This window comes from Scyliorhinus torazame, chromosome 4 (genome assembly GCF_047496885.1).
Source record: "Scyliorhinus torazame isolate Kashiwa2021f chromosome 4, sScyTor2.1, whole genome shotgun sequence".
Taxonomy (NCBI): domain Eukaryota; kingdom Metazoa; phylum Chordata; class Chondrichthyes; order Carcharhiniformes; family Scyliorhinidae; genus Scyliorhinus; species Scyliorhinus torazame.
Window position 1 is genome coordinate 195,326,105 of NC_092710.1, and position 16,970 is coordinate 195,343,074.

Genomic DNA, 16,970 nt, shown 5'->3' on the forward strand with positions numbered 1-16,970 from the left:
CTCCCACAGTTCAAAAATGTGCAGGTTAGGTGGATTGGCCATGATAAATTACCCCTTAAGTGTCCAGGGATGTGAAGGTCAGGTGGGGTTACAGGGATAGGGCTGGAGATGTGGGTCTGGGCACGTTGCTCTTTTGGAGGGTTGATGGGCCGAAAGGCCTCCTTCTACACTGTAGAGATTCAATGGTTACATGGTTCTACGTTTATCCACAGCAATTAGCAACCACTCTACCAGCTTTCGAGTCTGGCTTCAATAAACCATGTGCTTCTGTTGTGTGATGATGACAATGAGTTATTGCAACCACTGCTTCAAATTTGATTGGACTGTATCGAAAATGACTGCCTCCATTTCTGCCAATTCGAGCTTGATTGGCCTGAGGGCTTGGTTCTACACGCACTTGAACGTTTTCCAGTTTAATTGATCCTTGACGCCTCCACGGAAAAAAAATCAACATCTTGCTTCCCGATTCACATCATTACACCAAAAATCTTGTCCAACAAGATAACTGTTCAGATGTTATAGTGGCTTCAACCGCACTTATCGTTCGTGTTTAGATTTGCTGTCTCTATTTTTTTAAAAATGTGTTGCTGCAGATGTGTGACCAGTGATGCAGTTACATAATTGTATCACTAATCACTTAAATAATCGGTCACTCTGTCTATCTCTGCCTGCCGTGCACGAATTGCATTACGGCGCAGCGATGCTCAGGGGAATGAAGCTACATTGTATTGTGTCTTTAGATACAAAGTTGCCGAAGCGTCAGGACGGTTTCCTGGTTAGATTTGTTATTATTAACCCGGCTTTATTCCAGACCTCACAATGAGTGATGCCAGTGGTAAATGCATCCGAGTGGCAGACTGGAATATGATCAGCCCGTGTCTGTCCTTGCAGAGAAACTTGGCAAATTAATTCAATGCTGTGTTCTTTCCCCTCCCCTTCGCTCACTGCGGTGGCAGAAACCCAAGCTCACACTTGTCAGCGACTGGTCGACCTGCCAATGACTTCTTCAGCACCAACCAATCCCAGCCACCGACAGGCGGCCTTTCCCCGCCGCCAGTCGTTTTTTTTTTAATATTACAGGGAACTTTCAGCTCTGTCAGGAGCCGTATTTTTTTGAAATTTATTATCTCTGTCCCTGAGCCGTGAAATGATCATTCCGCCCCCCGGTGAAGGCGAGATGTCCTCGCTGAGTTTCCAGTGCCGGCGTCCCTAGCTCCGAGAGCCGCTTTCTGCTGAATGATTTCATAGTTTACGGACGTTTCCTCAACCCGGCACCTTGCAAAGCGGCAAAGGGAGCTAACTGTGAACGGTGAGACTTGACCCCGGGGGATATATCTTTCTATTTGTTACGCTTTCCACTCAACTTTCAGCAGCACTCCCGGCCCCTGTGCTCCAGCTTCCGTCCTGAAGCGAACGATTTGAGATTAAGGAACAGACACTCGACCCAATGGGAACCGGGAAAATAGACATCTGCGGTTTCCTCTTTCCCCAGATATTTTTGTAGAGAAGGTGGCAACATTGTTTTCATGTGTCATTCAGAACCGGTGGAAAAGCCGTGTGGATGTTACTTGGAACGGGCGGAATGGCACAATTCCCCTTGTATTTGAACTCTGCAATGCTGGTATTATTTAGTTGTGACTTCCGCCTGGTGACGGCAAGTAAGTGGATTTTTTAAATTCTGATGTTTCTGAGCATTACAAAGATGCCCATTATAACTTGTACAACACTGATATTCGGCAACTTCAATTAATGTGGAAGACTGGGATTTCTAGCAGGTGATTGGAAGGCAGTGGGATTTCTAGCAGGTGATTGGAAGGCAGTGGGATTTCCAGCAGGTGATTGGAAGTCAGTGGGATTTCCAGCAGGTGATTGGAAGGCAGTGGGATTTCCAGCAGGTGAGGAAGTCAGTGGGATTTCCAGCAGGTGATTGGAAGGCAGTGGGATTTCCAGCAGGTGATTGGAAGGCAGTGGGATATCCAGCAGGTGAGGAAGTCAGTGGGATTTCCAGCAGGTGATTGGAAGGCAGTGGGATTTCCAGCAGGTGATTGGAAGGCAGGGGGGTTTCCAGCAGGTGATTGGAAGGCAGTGGGATATCCAGCAGGTGATTGGAAGGGAGTGGGATTTCCAGCAGGTGATTGGAAGGGAGTGGGATTTCCAGCAGGTGATTGGAAGGCAGGGGGGTTTCCAGCAGGTGATTGGAAGGCAGTGGAATACCCAGCAGGTGATTGGAAGGCAGTGGGATATCCAGCAGGTGATTGGAAGGCAGTGGGATTTCCAGCAGGTGATTGGAAGGCAGGGGGGTTTCCAGCAGGTGATTGGAAGGGAGTGGGATTTCCAGCAGGTGATTGGAAGGGAGTGGGATTTCCAGCAGGTGATTGGAAGGCAGGGGGGTTTCCAGCAGGTGATTGGAAGGCAGTGGGATATCCAGCAGGTGATTGGAAGGCAGTGGGATTTCCAGCAGGTGATTGGAAGGGAGTGGGATTTCCAGCAGGTGATTGGAAGGCAGGGGGGTTTCCAGCAGGTGATTGGAAGGCAGTGGGATATCCAGCAGGTGATTGGAAGGGAGTGGGATTTCCAGCAGGTGATTGGAAGGCAGGGGGGTTTCCAGCAGGTGATTGGAAGGCAGGGGGGTTTCCAGCAGGTGATTGGAAGGCAGTGGAATACCCAGCAGGTGATTGGAAGGCAGCGGGATATCCAGCAGGTGATTGGAAGGCAGTGGGATATCCAGCAGGTGATTGGAAGGGAGTGGGATTTCCAGCAGGTGATTGGGAGTGGGATTTCCAGCAGGTGATTGGAAGGGAGGGGGGTTTCCAGCAGGTGATTGGAAGGCAGTGGAATACCCAGCAGGTGATTGGAAGGCAGTGGGATATCCAGTAGGTGATTGGAAGGCAGTGGAATACCCAGCAGGTGATTGGAAGGCAGTGGGATTTCCAGCAGGTGATTGGAAGGCAGTGGGATTTCCAGCAGGTGATTGGAAGGCAGGGGGATTTCCAGCTGGTGATTGGAAGGCAGTGTGATTTCAAGCAGGTGATTGGAAGGCAGTGGGATTTCCCGCAGGTGATTGGAAGGCAGTGGGATATCCAGCAGGTGATTGGAAGGCAGGGGTATTTCCAGCAGGTGATTGGAAGGCAGTGGGATATCCAGCAGGTGATTGGAAGGCAGGGGGATATCCAGCAGGTGATTGGAAGGCAGGGGGATTTCCAGCAGGTGATTGGAAGGCAGGGGGATTTCCAGCTGGTGATTGGAAGGCAGTGTGATTTCCCGCAGGTGATTGGAAGGCAGTGGGATATCCAGCAGGTGATTGGAAGGCAGGGGTATTTCCAGCAGGTGATTGGAAGGCAGTGGGATATCCAGCAGGTGATTGGAAGGCAGGGGGATATCCAGCAGGTGATTGGAAGGCAGGGGGATATCCAGCAGGTGATTGGAAGGCAGGGGGAATTCCAGGTGGTGTTTGGAAGGCAGGGGGAATTCCAGCAGCTGATTGGAAGGCAGTGGGATTTCCAGCAGGTGACTGGAAGGCAGTGGAATACCCAGCAGGTGATTGAAAGGCAGGGGGATATCCAGCAGGTGATTGGAAGGCAGGGGGATATCCAGCTGGTGATTGGAAGGCAGTGGGATATCCAGCTGGTGATTGGAAGGCAGGGGGAATTCCAGGTGGTGTTTGGAAGGCAGTGGGATTTCCAGCAGGTGATTGCAAGGTAGGGGGATTTCCAGCAGGTGATTGGAAGGCAGTGGGATATCCAGCAGGTGATTGGAAGGCAGTGGGATGTCCAGCAGGTGATTGGAAGGGAGGGGGATTTCCAGCAGGTGATTGGAAGGGAGGGGGATTTCCAGCAGGTGATTGGAAGGCAGGGGGGTTTCCAGCAGGTGATTGGAAGGCAGTGGAATACCCAGCAGGTGATTGGAAGGCAGCGGGATATCCAGCAGGTGATTGGAAGGCAGTGGGATATCCAGCAGGTGATTGGAAGGGAGTGGGATTTCCAGCAGGTGATTGGAAGGGAGTGGGATTTCCAGCAGGTGATTGGAAGGCAGGGGGGTTTCCAGCAGGTGATTGGAAGGCAGTGGAATACCCAGCAGGTGATTGGAAGGCAGTGGGATATCCAGCAGGTGATTGGAAGGCAGTGGAATACCCAGCAGGTGATTGGAAGGCAGTGGGATTTCCAGCAGGTGATTGGAAGGTAGTGGGATTTCCAGCAGGTGATTGGAAGGCAGTGGGATTTCCAGCAGGTGATTGGAAGGCAGTGGGCTATCCAGCAGGTGATTGGAAGGCAGGGGGATTTCCAGCTGGTGATTGGAAGGCAGTGTGATTTCAAGCAGGTGATTGGAAGGCAGTGGGATTTCCCGCAGGTGATTGGAAGGCAGTGGGATATCCAGCAGGTGATTGGAAGGCAGGGGATTTCCAGCAGGTGATTGGAAGGCAGTGGGATATCCAGCAGGTGATTGGAAGGCAGGGGGATATCCAGCAGGTGATTGGAAGGCAGGGGGATATCCAGCAGGTGATTGGAAGGCAGGGGGAATTCCAGGTGGTGTTTGGAAGGCAGGGGGAATTCCAGCAGCTGATTGGAAGGCAGTGGGATTTCCAGCAGGTGACTGGAAGGCAGTGGAATACCCAGCAGGTGATTGGAAGGCAGGGGGATATCCAGCAGGTGATTGGAAGGCAGGGGAATACCCAGCAGGTGATTGGAAGGCAGGGGGATATCCAGCAGGTGATTGGAAGGCAGGGGGATATCCAGCAGGTGATTGGAAGGCAGGGGGATATCCAGCAGGTGATTGGAAGGCAGGGGGATATCCAGCAGGTGATTGGAAGGCAGGGGGATATCCAGCTGGTGATTGGAAGGCAGTGGGATTTCCAGCTGGTGATTGGAAGGTAGGGGGATATCCAGCTGGTGATTGGAACGCAGGGGGATATCCAGGAGGTGATTGGAACGCAGGGGGATATCCAGCAGGTGATTGGAAGGCAGGGGGATATCCAGCAGGTGATTGGAAGGCAGGGGGAATTCCAGGTGGTGTTTGGAAGGCAGGGGGAATTCCAGCAGCTGATTGGAAGGCAGTGGGATTTCCAGCAGGTGACTGGAAGGCAGTGGAATACCCAGCAGGTGATTGGAAGGAAGGGGGATATCCAGCAGGTGATTGGAAGGCAGTGGGATATCCAGCTGGTGATTGCAAGGCAGGGGGAATTCCAGGTGGTGTTTGGAAGGCAGTGGGATTTCCAGCAGGTGATTGGAAGGTAGGGGGATTTCCAGCAGGTGATTGGAAGGCAGTGGGATATCCAGCAGGTGATTGGAAGGCAGTGGGATGTCCAACTGGTGATTGGAAGGCAGGGGGCTATCCAGCTGGTGATTGGAAGGCAGTGGGATATCCAGCAGGTGATTGGAAGGCAGTGGGATGTCCAACTGGTGATTGGAAGGCAGGGGGCTATCCAGCTGGTGATTGGAAGGCAGTGGGATTTCCAGCAGCTGATTGGAAGGCAGGGGGATATCCAGCAGGTGATTGGAAGGCAGGGGGATATCCAGCAGGTGATTGGAAGGCAGGGGGATATCCAGCAGGTGCTTGGAAGGCAGGGGGATATCCAGCAGGTGATTGGAAGGCAGGGGGATATCCAGCAGGTGATTGGAAGGCAGTGGGATATCCAGCTGGTGATTGGAACGCAGGGGGATATCCAGGAGGTGATTGGAACGCAGGGGGATATCCAGGAGGTGATTGGAACGCAGGGGGATATCCAGCAGGTGATTGGAAGGCAGGGGGATATCCAGCAGGAGGAAATAGAGAGGGAAGTGCGCCATGAACAGAGGCCTGCATAGCGCTGTGCCGTGCCCGGTAATTTGTGCTATATGTATCTCAGTCGGGGTTCAATGTCTAAACAGTGCGGCAGAAAAAAGTCGAGTTGAGGAAGTGAACTAAGGACAGACCCAAAGATGCAAGCGGTGGGATTGAACGAATTGGCAGCGAGTAATCTGAGTAAATGGGCTCGGTAACCGAGAGGAGCGAAGGTGATATAGGGAAGGGGGAGCGAGTGGAATGTCACAACATGTTGGGAAAGTAAGAGAACTAAAACGAAGCTGGAAAACTGTGGAGAAGAACTGGCAAAACGCCTGTTTTAAAAAAAAAAACACACCAGCAAAATCCCCGAAAGGTGCGAACCTAAGAAATGAGCAACCATAAAGCAGTGAAATGGGGACGAGGAAAGTGGCGGCAGTGGAGGAGCTGGTCAGTATCTGAAGGAAAGTGGAAACATGAGGGAGAAATTCTAACAAAAATCCAACAAACACATGAAGCAGTTTTAGAAAGTGACCACAATTAATTTGCGAATGAAACAATAAGCAGAGATGAAAGAAGTAAAAGGGAATCAGAGCAATACTGACCAAGGGGAGGGAGGGGGCGCATATATACACACACGTGTACTTCGAAACATTTCTGAAATTGAACCCTTGTGTAAATTTTACTCCCCTGTTTCGATCAAACGGGTCTGTAATATACGAGAGAACGGGGAGATCAAACGAATAATTGTTTCAGTATTCTGAGTTCCCGGTTCAATAACGGGCTTCGCATATTCCTGTCATCAACCTGGGTTGGGGATAACCCGTTTTTCTAACAACTTTCAGCATCGCCTGCAGCACAAGAGGTTGCATGTGTTGGCAACGGCCATGAATGATCGATTTGGCATCTGCATAGCAACGAATGAAACGTGTCCCCTCTCCCGCTCAACGTGCGTTTCATTGGTAAGGACAGTGCACGCAAAAACCGCGTTTAATTGATGATTACAGGAATTGAAAGTGTTTGGACGAAGAACACTTTTGCCTGGCAATGCTGCTGGGACTGACTGCTGCTTCAGCCGAGTACAATCGTCGCGAACTTGAGCAGTGGCATTGTTCATTTGGCGTGAAGTATTTGAGGCGTTGTGACAAAAGTTATGAATGTTGTGTGTGTGTAACAATGCATCAATTTAAATACTTAAAAGTAGGTCATGGCTTTTTACACACAGTCCCTCACGTGCTGAGCTCCCAGTCACGTTCAAGCCACAGAGGCGCAGGAATGGGAAGAGATAATTCACCCACAAGAGGGAAGCTTGGCCAATCCGTTGCTGATCTCAAAGGCCGGTTATCAGGTTCAGCAAGGAACAGGGCATCAGTGAACCGACTCTCTGGGAACAGTGTGGGAAACCGGAGAGGAGAGAAGAGTGTAAATACATGTTTGAAATACAAACAAACAAAATATCATAGTTATCACGAGTTCAGGATAGTACACCTGAACTGTTTCAATGTTTACTTGATGTATGATTTCTCTTTTATCACTTGACTTATATAAACAACATAGCAATTTGTACCGGAGTGCCCTGTTCGCTCTCATGTAATGCGGCACTGTATTTTGCACCCACATTAACTTCAAACAGGCCCTCTCATGAGGGCAGGGAGGTCCGCGCCACTTCCAGCTTTGAGGCCCGGAGCCATCATTAAAAAAAATGAAGATAGATGAAAACAAAATACGGTACCAAAAAAAAGAGAATTTACTAATTATTGAGGAAAGATCTAGCCTTCGTGCAATGTCACAGTTGATAATCATGAGGAGACCATTCCAATGTTCTTGTCCCAGAGCTGAACGGTGATTGTTCTTTTCCTGCTTCAACACAGTGAAAACATTTTCACCTGAAGTCTGATTCAGGCAAACTGACAAAAATACTCAATCCAATTGTGATATTAGGAAACACCCCAATATTTCCTGAAGCAATTACTTTAGTTTGGAATCCAGAGAAGAATGTTTTCATTCTTAGGACGTTATGTTGAAAAGTTACCCATTATAAAGGGTTACTGTGAACGAACAGTACGACAGCTTCAACCGTGTGCTAGGTCTGCCGCCTTAACATGTACACCTTATACCCTCCTTCACAGGCGGGCTGCACAGTTGCTGCCTGATGTACAATGCGGATCAGCAAAACGTACTTTATCTTATAATTTCCTTCTGCGCATAAAAACAAGTTGCAAAACTTATCAAGTGCCGAAAAAAGTAACAAGTATCAAAATTTGAGGCCCCCTTTGAGCTTGAGGAACAGACCAATTGACCCTCCTGCACCCTCCTCTGATTGGCCCTGCCTTCAACAATCCTGATGGCACAAGAAGCAGTTGCAGGCCTGTATCTGGGGTATCGCTGAACCGGAATGCACAGAGTTCAGACAGGCAACAATCCACAATTCAACCTCGCGGCACCGACAGGATGGCCGTCCTGTTGCCATTTGTACCGAAAGCAGCAACTGATTTATCAGAAAAATGAAACAAAGTCGCCATAGATCCCGAGGATAGGCTGTTTCCCCCTCAGAGAGAGCTGACTGGTGGTGATTTAACTTGAGGGTCACCACTCCGCAGGCGAGGTTGAGAAGGGTAACCTCAGCCGATATGGGAACATTCCTGTTTTGATCCACTAGTTTTATTGGTTTTAAATAATCCCATGTTTACTCGTAATGGGCGGTTTTACCGGTTTTGTATTCGGGGTTGAAATATGCAGTTGATGCCAAAATGTGTAACAAATAATACAAATCAACAAAAATCGAGGCATAGATTGAGGGGTAAATTCCGCAGCTACTTAGAGGTGCAAACTGTGCTTGTTGAGCCAAAGCACTGAGGGGAGAAAGAGCCTCCGGGAGGGACGAAGAATACAATCACATGTCTCAATTGAAGTGTACCATCTGCAATGAAAGTAAGATGTCAAATATATCCAGAAAATGTCATAAAGGATACACTGACATATCGCCCTGCTTCTAGTGTTACTGAGCTAGCAGTGACCCCGAGCTTTTTCCCACTGTACACACACAACTTTCTCAGTCTCTCTTGCACGAGACGGGATTTAGAAATGTAACTCACCTCTTCTATGAATGTAGTCAGGAGTTTATCACTGCAGATCCGAATCATTGACAGAAATGTAAATGGAGGCAGATTGGCTTGATTCAAACTAGCCTTTCTGGCCACATTGGAGAAGGTGGCATTTTCTTCAGCCCCTCCCTGCCAAGGAAAAGTAAGCTAATTGGGTGATATTATTCATGGACCGAAAGAACATCCACATTGCAGAAGGAGGCCATTCGGCCCATTGGGTCTACACCGGCCCTCCGAAAGAGCGGCCCACTACCCATCACCTTACCTAACCTTTGGACATGAAGGAGCAATTTAGCATAGCCAATCCACCTAGAGAGGGAGAGAGAGAAACAGAGAGGAACGTTTCGCCCCAAGAAAACTAAAACACATCAGATTTGGGGATAATATTTAATTTTAAATATGGTTTTACAAATTTCAGAATGCAGCCAGTTTAGATGACTGTCTTATGGTCTAACACGACCATCACTTTTGTCAACATAGTCCATCTGATGAAATAATTTGGAATATAATTGTTCACGGAGAAGGGGGGGGGGGGGTCTTATTAAGCGCCGCGGTTGAATTAATATCTTCTGTTGCACCCGGTAAAATGGTCACTTTATTTTATTTGCAAGCCCATTCTCGCAGACTGAATTCACGACAGTGGTACCGCGGCTGATTCACGGTCCCCCAAGTCATCTCCAAATGTGAATTTAGCAAAGGCACCAAGGTCACCACTTACTCCGGGTCCATTCCTTTGATTCGCATCTTTATCGAGCCCCAAACTAAGGTGCCATTTAAAAACAAGTTGTTGTTAAAACGGGAAGGGAATCCCAAGAGGCGGAGAAAAAAAACATGACCCCCCCCCCCCCTATTTGGATGAAGTTCTGTCCGCCCGCCTTGAGTGAGCAATGTGTGTGGTTTTACTGGGTTACACTGCAGTGTGTGGGAGCCGCTCTCGCTCACCATCCAGGTGGCCACGGGGTGCTCCCACTCAGTACTACACCCAGTGGAGTTCTGCAGCTCTCACTCATTGATCGTGGGCCAACCCGGATCGATGGAAGCCAAGAATGAATTGATATTTGTTAATGGAGGAGCTCTCAAGAGGAATCGCGCAGTAAAAACGAAATGCGAGTTTACACACACTCTCTCTGACACACACACATCTTTACACTGCTCCCTGCCTGAGTCCTCACTCCCCCTCCTGCCCCAATAAACTGCTGTTTCAAGTGGACTTAACCGTTTGTTCACCTGCGATAAAAATGCGTTTTCAGGTTTCCGATGCAATGCCCCCCCCCCCCCCCCACACACCGTGGCCAGTGTGCGCTGCCAGCGGATAGCTTGTAAAATATTTAAAATTAAATAAAATCAGGAAGGAGACAGGAGACTTTAAATTTAAAAGACTAAAACGATTTCCCTTGGTTTTGGCGTCTATGTTGCGGGTTGTGCACATGACGCCGAGTTTATAACGCCCCTGCTTGTTTGGATGCAGAATAATTTGCACAGGTTTTCTGCATTGTGCTGCTCAGTTGGTGAAATCCTGGCCGTTTGAGAGAGGGATGTGCTGGTGGTCCTCTACATGTACACATCAGTGTTTGCGGGCCTGCCAATGGTATGCCTTCTATCACATCTCGTCATGCTCAGTGTGTCAGAAGGATGCTGCAGTCCGCCTGTTGTACCAATCGGTTTGTGTAATCCCGAATTCCATGAAAAAGAGGAAGTGCGACGTATTGGAATGTGTTCTGAAGGAATTGTGTAAAACTAACCTTGTCAGGATCCTTAGTGCCGATGGAGTTGTATAATATCCGTTTTTGTGTAACAACTAACATCGTGCCACATTACCAATGTCAATTAAGTCAGAATGCTTCTTTAATACCTTGAGGGAGATTTTCTATGCTCATTAAATAGAGGAATGTGGTTGCTGCTGTATTAAATACTCCTTTATTTCCTTCAAGTGTCACCAAGTCAGGTAAGGTTCCTCGACTCTGACTCCTCACCTCCCCAAAAATATACCACAGTGCGGCCCTCGGAGGAACATTAGTTGTTACATCAGTGTGGTACCTCCATGCACATAGATTTTTTAAATATATATATTTAGAGTACCCAATTCATTTTTTCCAATTAAGGGGTAATTTAGCGTGGCCAATCCACCTACCCTGCACATCTTTGTGTTGTGGGGGCGAAACCCACGCAAACACTGGGAGAATGTGCAAACTCCACAGGGACAGTGACCCAGAGCAGGGATCGAACCTGGGACCTCGACGCCGTGACACTGCAGTGCTAACCACTACGCCACCACTGCCCTATGCACATAGAAATTGACAATCTCTACACAAAGGCAGATATTGTGTGGAACTGGAATACTGAATTTTAACAGCAAACGCTGGAAGCACTTGTGTATGTGGAGAAAAAACAGAGTTAAAGTTATAAGGCTATTATGGCCTTTTGACAACTGGAAAAGGTTAGAGGTGTTTTAGGTTTAAGCAAGTAGTTGGGGGGGGGGGTAGTGGAAAGGGGTGATGGCCAAAGGAAGGAGCGATTTAAAGACAAAAGGGATGATGGTGTGAGGCGAATGTTTACAGGGGTTGCAAATGGCAACAGTGGAATCATTAGCAGTGAAAATGGGATCCGTGGTTAGGATTTGGAATTTTTAAACTTGAGGTTGTGTCTGAAAGGTTGCAAAATGATTAATCTTTTTGTCCTGTTTGAGATGCAAAACTCCTTACGGATCGAACTTGTGGGAAATTTAAACAATGGATTAGCACCCTAGGTCTAGGGCTTGGGTAGAGACTATCCAAACTCTCATTTTATCAGTTTTAAAAGGTATTTTTCATTCCATTAGTCTGGGTTGGATTAGCCTTTAACAAGGAGAAACATGCTAACCCACTGCACATACAGCAATTTCCCCCACCATGGACCAGGTGGGGAGGCAGTGGCGTAGTGGTATTGCCACTGGACTAGTGGTCCAGAGGCCCAGGGTAATTCTCTGGGGGCTAGGGTTTTAACCCCACCAGGGCAGATGGTAAAATTTGAATTCAATAAAAATCTGGAATTAAAAATCTAATGACGACTATGACACCATTGTCGATTCACCTAACCCATCTGGTTCACTAATGCCCTTTTCGGGAAAGAAATCTGCCATCCTTACCTGGTCTGGCCTACATGTGACTCCAGACCCACAACAATGATTCTTAAACGCCCTCTGAAATGGCCTAGCAAACCACTCAGTTCAAGAACAATTCGGGATGGGCAACAAATGCTGACCCAGTCAGCGATGCCCACATCGCATGAAATAATTTTTAAAAAGGTAAAGTCTATTTCGCCAGTGCAGCTGATTTCTTTTCTGGAATATTATCATCTGCCTTATCCACTCACATTTACACCATCTATGCTCCCAGAAATTTAAGAAACTACAGAGAATCATGAACACAGCCCAGTCCATCACACAAACCTGCTGTCCATTTATTGACTCCATCTACATCTCCCATTGCCTTGGGAAAGCAGGCAGCATCATCAAAGTCCCATTTCACCCGGATTATTCAATCTTCCATCTTCTTCCATCGGGCAGGAGATACAAAAGTTTGAGAACACCCACGAACAATTTCAAAAACAGCCTCTTCCCCGCTTTTACAGTCTCCTGAATGACCCTCTTATGGACTGAACTGATCTCTTCACACATCTTCTCTACTGAGCAGTACTGCACCTGTATGCTCATTGACTGTATGCTCATTGACTGTGTCTATGTGTTTACAATGTGTATTCATGTATGTCCTATTTCATGTATGTCCTATATTTTTCATGTTTGGAATGATCTGTCTGAACTGGGGGGCACGGTAGCATGGTGGTTAGCACAGTTGCTTCACAGCTCCAGGATCCCAGATTCGATTCCCGGCTTGGGATTCTATGATACTAAGAACTGTACACAGAACAATACTTTTCACTGTACCTCGATATATATGACAATAAAACAAATCCAAAATACAATTTAACATTTTGGGGCATATTTCAGCTCTGTAGACTTTCCTCATAACGTAAAGCCCAAAATTGTGCTCGACCTTTTTCTCTGAAATTTCTGCATATGAGCAAAATTGTTTTAAGTGTAAATTGCTAAAGAAAACAGACATTTTTCATAGCATGACCAGCCCATGGCCCAGCATACCCGGCACTCTACCATTACCATCAAGCTGAGGGATCTAGCCTAGTTCAGTGAAGAGTGCAGGAGAACATGCCAGGAGCAACATCAGGCATTCTTAACAATGACATGTCAACCTGGTAAATGTACCATACAGGACTACTTGCATAGAAGACAGCAGAAGCAGCATGCTTTCGACTGAGCTAAGCAATTTCACAACTAACAGATCAGATCTGATCCAGTTGTGAATGGTGGTGGATAATTAAACAATTAACTGGGGCTGGAGGCACCACAATTCCCCCATCTTCAATGACTATAAAGCTCAGTACATCAGTGCATAAGAAAAGGCTGAAGCATTTGCAATGTTGAATTTTTCACTATCAACATTCTGGTGTTTACCATTGACCAAAAATTAAACTGGACTAGTCATAAAAGTAGTATGCCTACGAGAGCAGATCAGAAAAAAGGAATCCTGCGGTGAGTCAGTTATCACCTGATTCCCCAAAGCCTGTCCACCATCTACAAGGCATAAATGTGTGTCATGGAATATGCTCCAATTGCCTTGATGAGTGCAGCTCCAACAACATTCAGGGAGGTTGACACCATCCAGGGCAAAGAAGCCGCTTAATTGGCACCCCATCTCCAAATATTCCTTACCTCAGGACAAATTCAACAAGGACAATTATCGCTCCATCAGTCTATTCTCGATTATCAGCAATGTGATGGAAGGTGTTGCTGACAGTGTATCAAGTGACACTTACTCAGGACCACTCAGCTTCTGACCTCATTCCAAACATGGACAATAGAGCTGAATTACAGACATGAGGTCAGAGTGACTGCCCTTGACATCAAGGTAGCATTTGACAGAGTGACATCAAGGAGCACTAGGAATTCGAGAGTTAATAGGCTGGATTCAATGGCCATGCTGCACCCAAAATGCAACGCGCCACAGGGCTGCATGGCTGATAAAAGCTGGGAGACCTTGCTCCTAGGATTTACCTGGCTCGCAATGACTTGCGAGATCTAGTGCGATCTTGTGAGTTGTTGCGATGTAAATCCCGCCCATTGTGGGCAGGATCAGTTTTTGGCAAATCTGCATATTCGAGCAAGGCAACTAGCCTCACTCTAATGTGCAGATTCACGAGGGACCTGAGGCTTTGGGATTTATCCCCTTTGCCTCGGAGACCTCAGGCGAGCGCCATTTGGCACAGGTCTCCAGAAACAAAATGGAATGGCACTGTGGGGGCTTCCCAGGGGATTGGAGGCATCAAGCTGCATGCCCTTTGGGCAGGGTAGTGCCCTGACACTGCTTGTGCCACCTGAGCATGCTGGCAGTGCCAGCCTGGCACCTCCCAGGTGTCATTGCCAGCTGGCAGGGGCAGTGCCAGTTTGGGCTGTGGTGCCCTATGGGGGTGGGGGGAGTCTTGCATAATGCATTCAGGTTGGGAGGTCACTTCAGGGGCTTCGGAGATTGGGACATCATTTGAAAATGGCGTCCAGATCTTTTGATACCCTGGGGAGTTCTGGCAAGCGGAGCTCTCCGATGTACAAAATGGGGCAATGGGGCCGTGCATTCCACCAGAGGCCGCTTATAAAACGTGAGTCGTACTGTCTAATCATCGGCCTCATGATAATCACTGGTAATCACTCTCCACTGCTTGGAGTCATACCTAGCACAAAGGAAGATAGTTGTTGTTGGAGGTCAATCCCTTCAGTTCTGAGATATCACTGCAGGAGTTCCTCAGGGTAGTGTCCCAGGCCCAACCACCTTTAGCTGCTTCATCAATGGCCTTCCTCCATCAGAAGATCAGAAGTGGGATCTTCTATAATGACTGCACTGTGCTTAACACCATTTGTGATTTCTCAGATATTGAAACAGCTCACCACTGCCTTCTCAACGAAAGTTAGGGATGGGTAATAATTGCTGGCCTGGCCAGTGGCGCCCACATCCCATGAACAAAGAAAAAAAAAAAATCACATCAAAATACTTTCCTTCCCAGTTTAAAAAAAAATACTTGCATTATATGCAGAAATTTACTTCAAAGTTCTTTACTTTATCTTCACTTTCATTTAGATACATCTGCCATCAGGATCCTATTTCGTCCAGTTGTTGAGATCTTTGATAACTTCCTCTTTGCTGAGACATTTATAATGCAGGACTGTCAACAAGAGAGAACATTTAATGGATTGCATGAGCAACGCAGGGTGCCAATTCACAAAATAACATTGCTTCACTTTTGTAAATGAGTGGCACAAATCGAAATTGGTGACATTTTTAAACCAAAATCAAAGGTCTAAATTAAGTTCCGGTGAGACTCTTTAAAATCAGTACACAACACAAACCTAAAACAAAAGTTAAATATAGATACAAATTTAATAGAACGGAAAATTATAATTTTTAAATTGGATTTTGAACATCTGCAATAGTATTTTTCACTTTGGATGCATCCAGCATTGATGTGTAAAATTACAAAGATCTAGGGATGGATTGGATGAATGGAAAAGTTGTGGCAAACAGATTTTAATATAAGTAAATGTGAAGCCATTCACTTTGGACTTTGAGGATAAATGAGAATAACTGTGTAAATGGTGAAAAGCTGGAAACAGTAGACCTCCGAAGAGATTTGGAGCCTCAAACATCATGGGCCGAAGGGTCTGAACTGTGCTGGACTGTTCTATGTTCTATGTTCTAATAAACAAATCATTAAAATATCAGGTACAGAAAACAATAAAAAATGCTAATAGAATACTGGCCCTTTATATCACGAGGACTAGAATACAAGGGGTTAGAAGTCATACTTTAGTTATAGAAATCTCACATCTGGAGTACTGGAAGCAGCTCTAGGCACTTCAGGAAGGACCTAGTTCTTTTGCTTTATTCTTTTCATGTGGGCATTACTGGCAACGCCAGTATTTATTTCCAATCCTTAATTGCCCTTCAACTGAGCAGCTTGCCATGCCATTTTGGAGGACAGTTAACGGTCAACCATATTGCAGTGAGTCTGGAGTCACCTTTAGCCAGACCAGGTAGAATGGCAGGTTACTTCCCCAAAGGACATTAGTGAACCTGATGTGTATTTACAACAAACAGTGAGAGTTTCATGGTCACCATTACTGAGACTGGCTTACAATTCCAGATGTAATTAATTCTGTGGGGGGATTTGAATCTGTGTTGTAACACAGCATTGGGCTGAGTTCAGAAGAGTCGGTACCTCTATACACATTTCCTCTCTGCCAGCACTACACAGCAGATCACATGCACAACATTTCCCAAAAGGTATCGCACTGGAACAGGAAGCAGGGGTGAGTTTAAAAAGAGGGGGCTTGAACAGAGTCATCCAGGCTGAGTGCGTGCGCAGGAATAGGAGTTGGGGGCTGTCTGAGTGCCTGCAGAAGTAAACAATGTAGTGGAGGAGACTTAGTGAGCAATCTGAGAGAAAATGTATTTGACTATCTCTTTGTTTGGCATGTGACCTTATATTGGAATATGAACTGGGATTGATTGAGAACCCAACCCTGGCAGGGTCTTACCTTTCCAAAGATGACAAAGAGACTCTTTTTTTGATTTTGGTTGTATTGCTCCGGTAAATAGTTCAACAGTTAAATATATAGGGAAGATAATTAATGTAAAGATAGCACTCAACGAAGATCTAGGTTTTTGTTTTGCCTTAATTCCTTGTTATTTTAAAGCTCCTGGATTGTGTGAAACAGACCTTGCGACAATACAAATTCAGACATTTTGCTGTTTACCTGAACTCCTGTATTGCAGTATGTTTAAACACCCTGCTACAAGACCTCAGCACAACGCAATACCCTTGGCGATGTTACAGTGTCCTCAGAGCACTGGCTCTTCGGCCCCTGGTTTATTAGACCAGTGACATTACCACTAGGCTACTGTCTCCCCCACGAAAATGATGCTAGTATGACACTTGGACTCCAGTTAACAAACTAGAGATATACCTCTTGGAATTTTGAACATTAAGGATGATTTGATCAAAAGT

General features: G+C 46.7%; 1 protein-coding gene across 3 annotated transcripts in view; it reads left to right on the forward strand.

Annotated features, from left to right (window-relative positions):
• The first annotated feature begins 1,089 nt into the window (after positions 1-1,089).
• The window catches only part of fndc4b (fibronectin type III domain containing 4b), a 330,788-nt gene continuing 314,907 nt past the window's right edge, over positions 1,090-16,970 (forward strand). For all 3 annotated transcript variants that reach the window (XM_072499056.1, XM_072499057.1, XM_072499058.1), the window contains exon 1: positions 1,090-1,658. In XM_072499056.1, the coding sequence (XP_072355157.1) occupies positions 1,562-1,658 (97 nt within the window). In that variant the 5' untranslated portion in view covers positions 1,090-1,561. The remainder of the gene's footprint in view (positions 1,659-16,970) is intronic.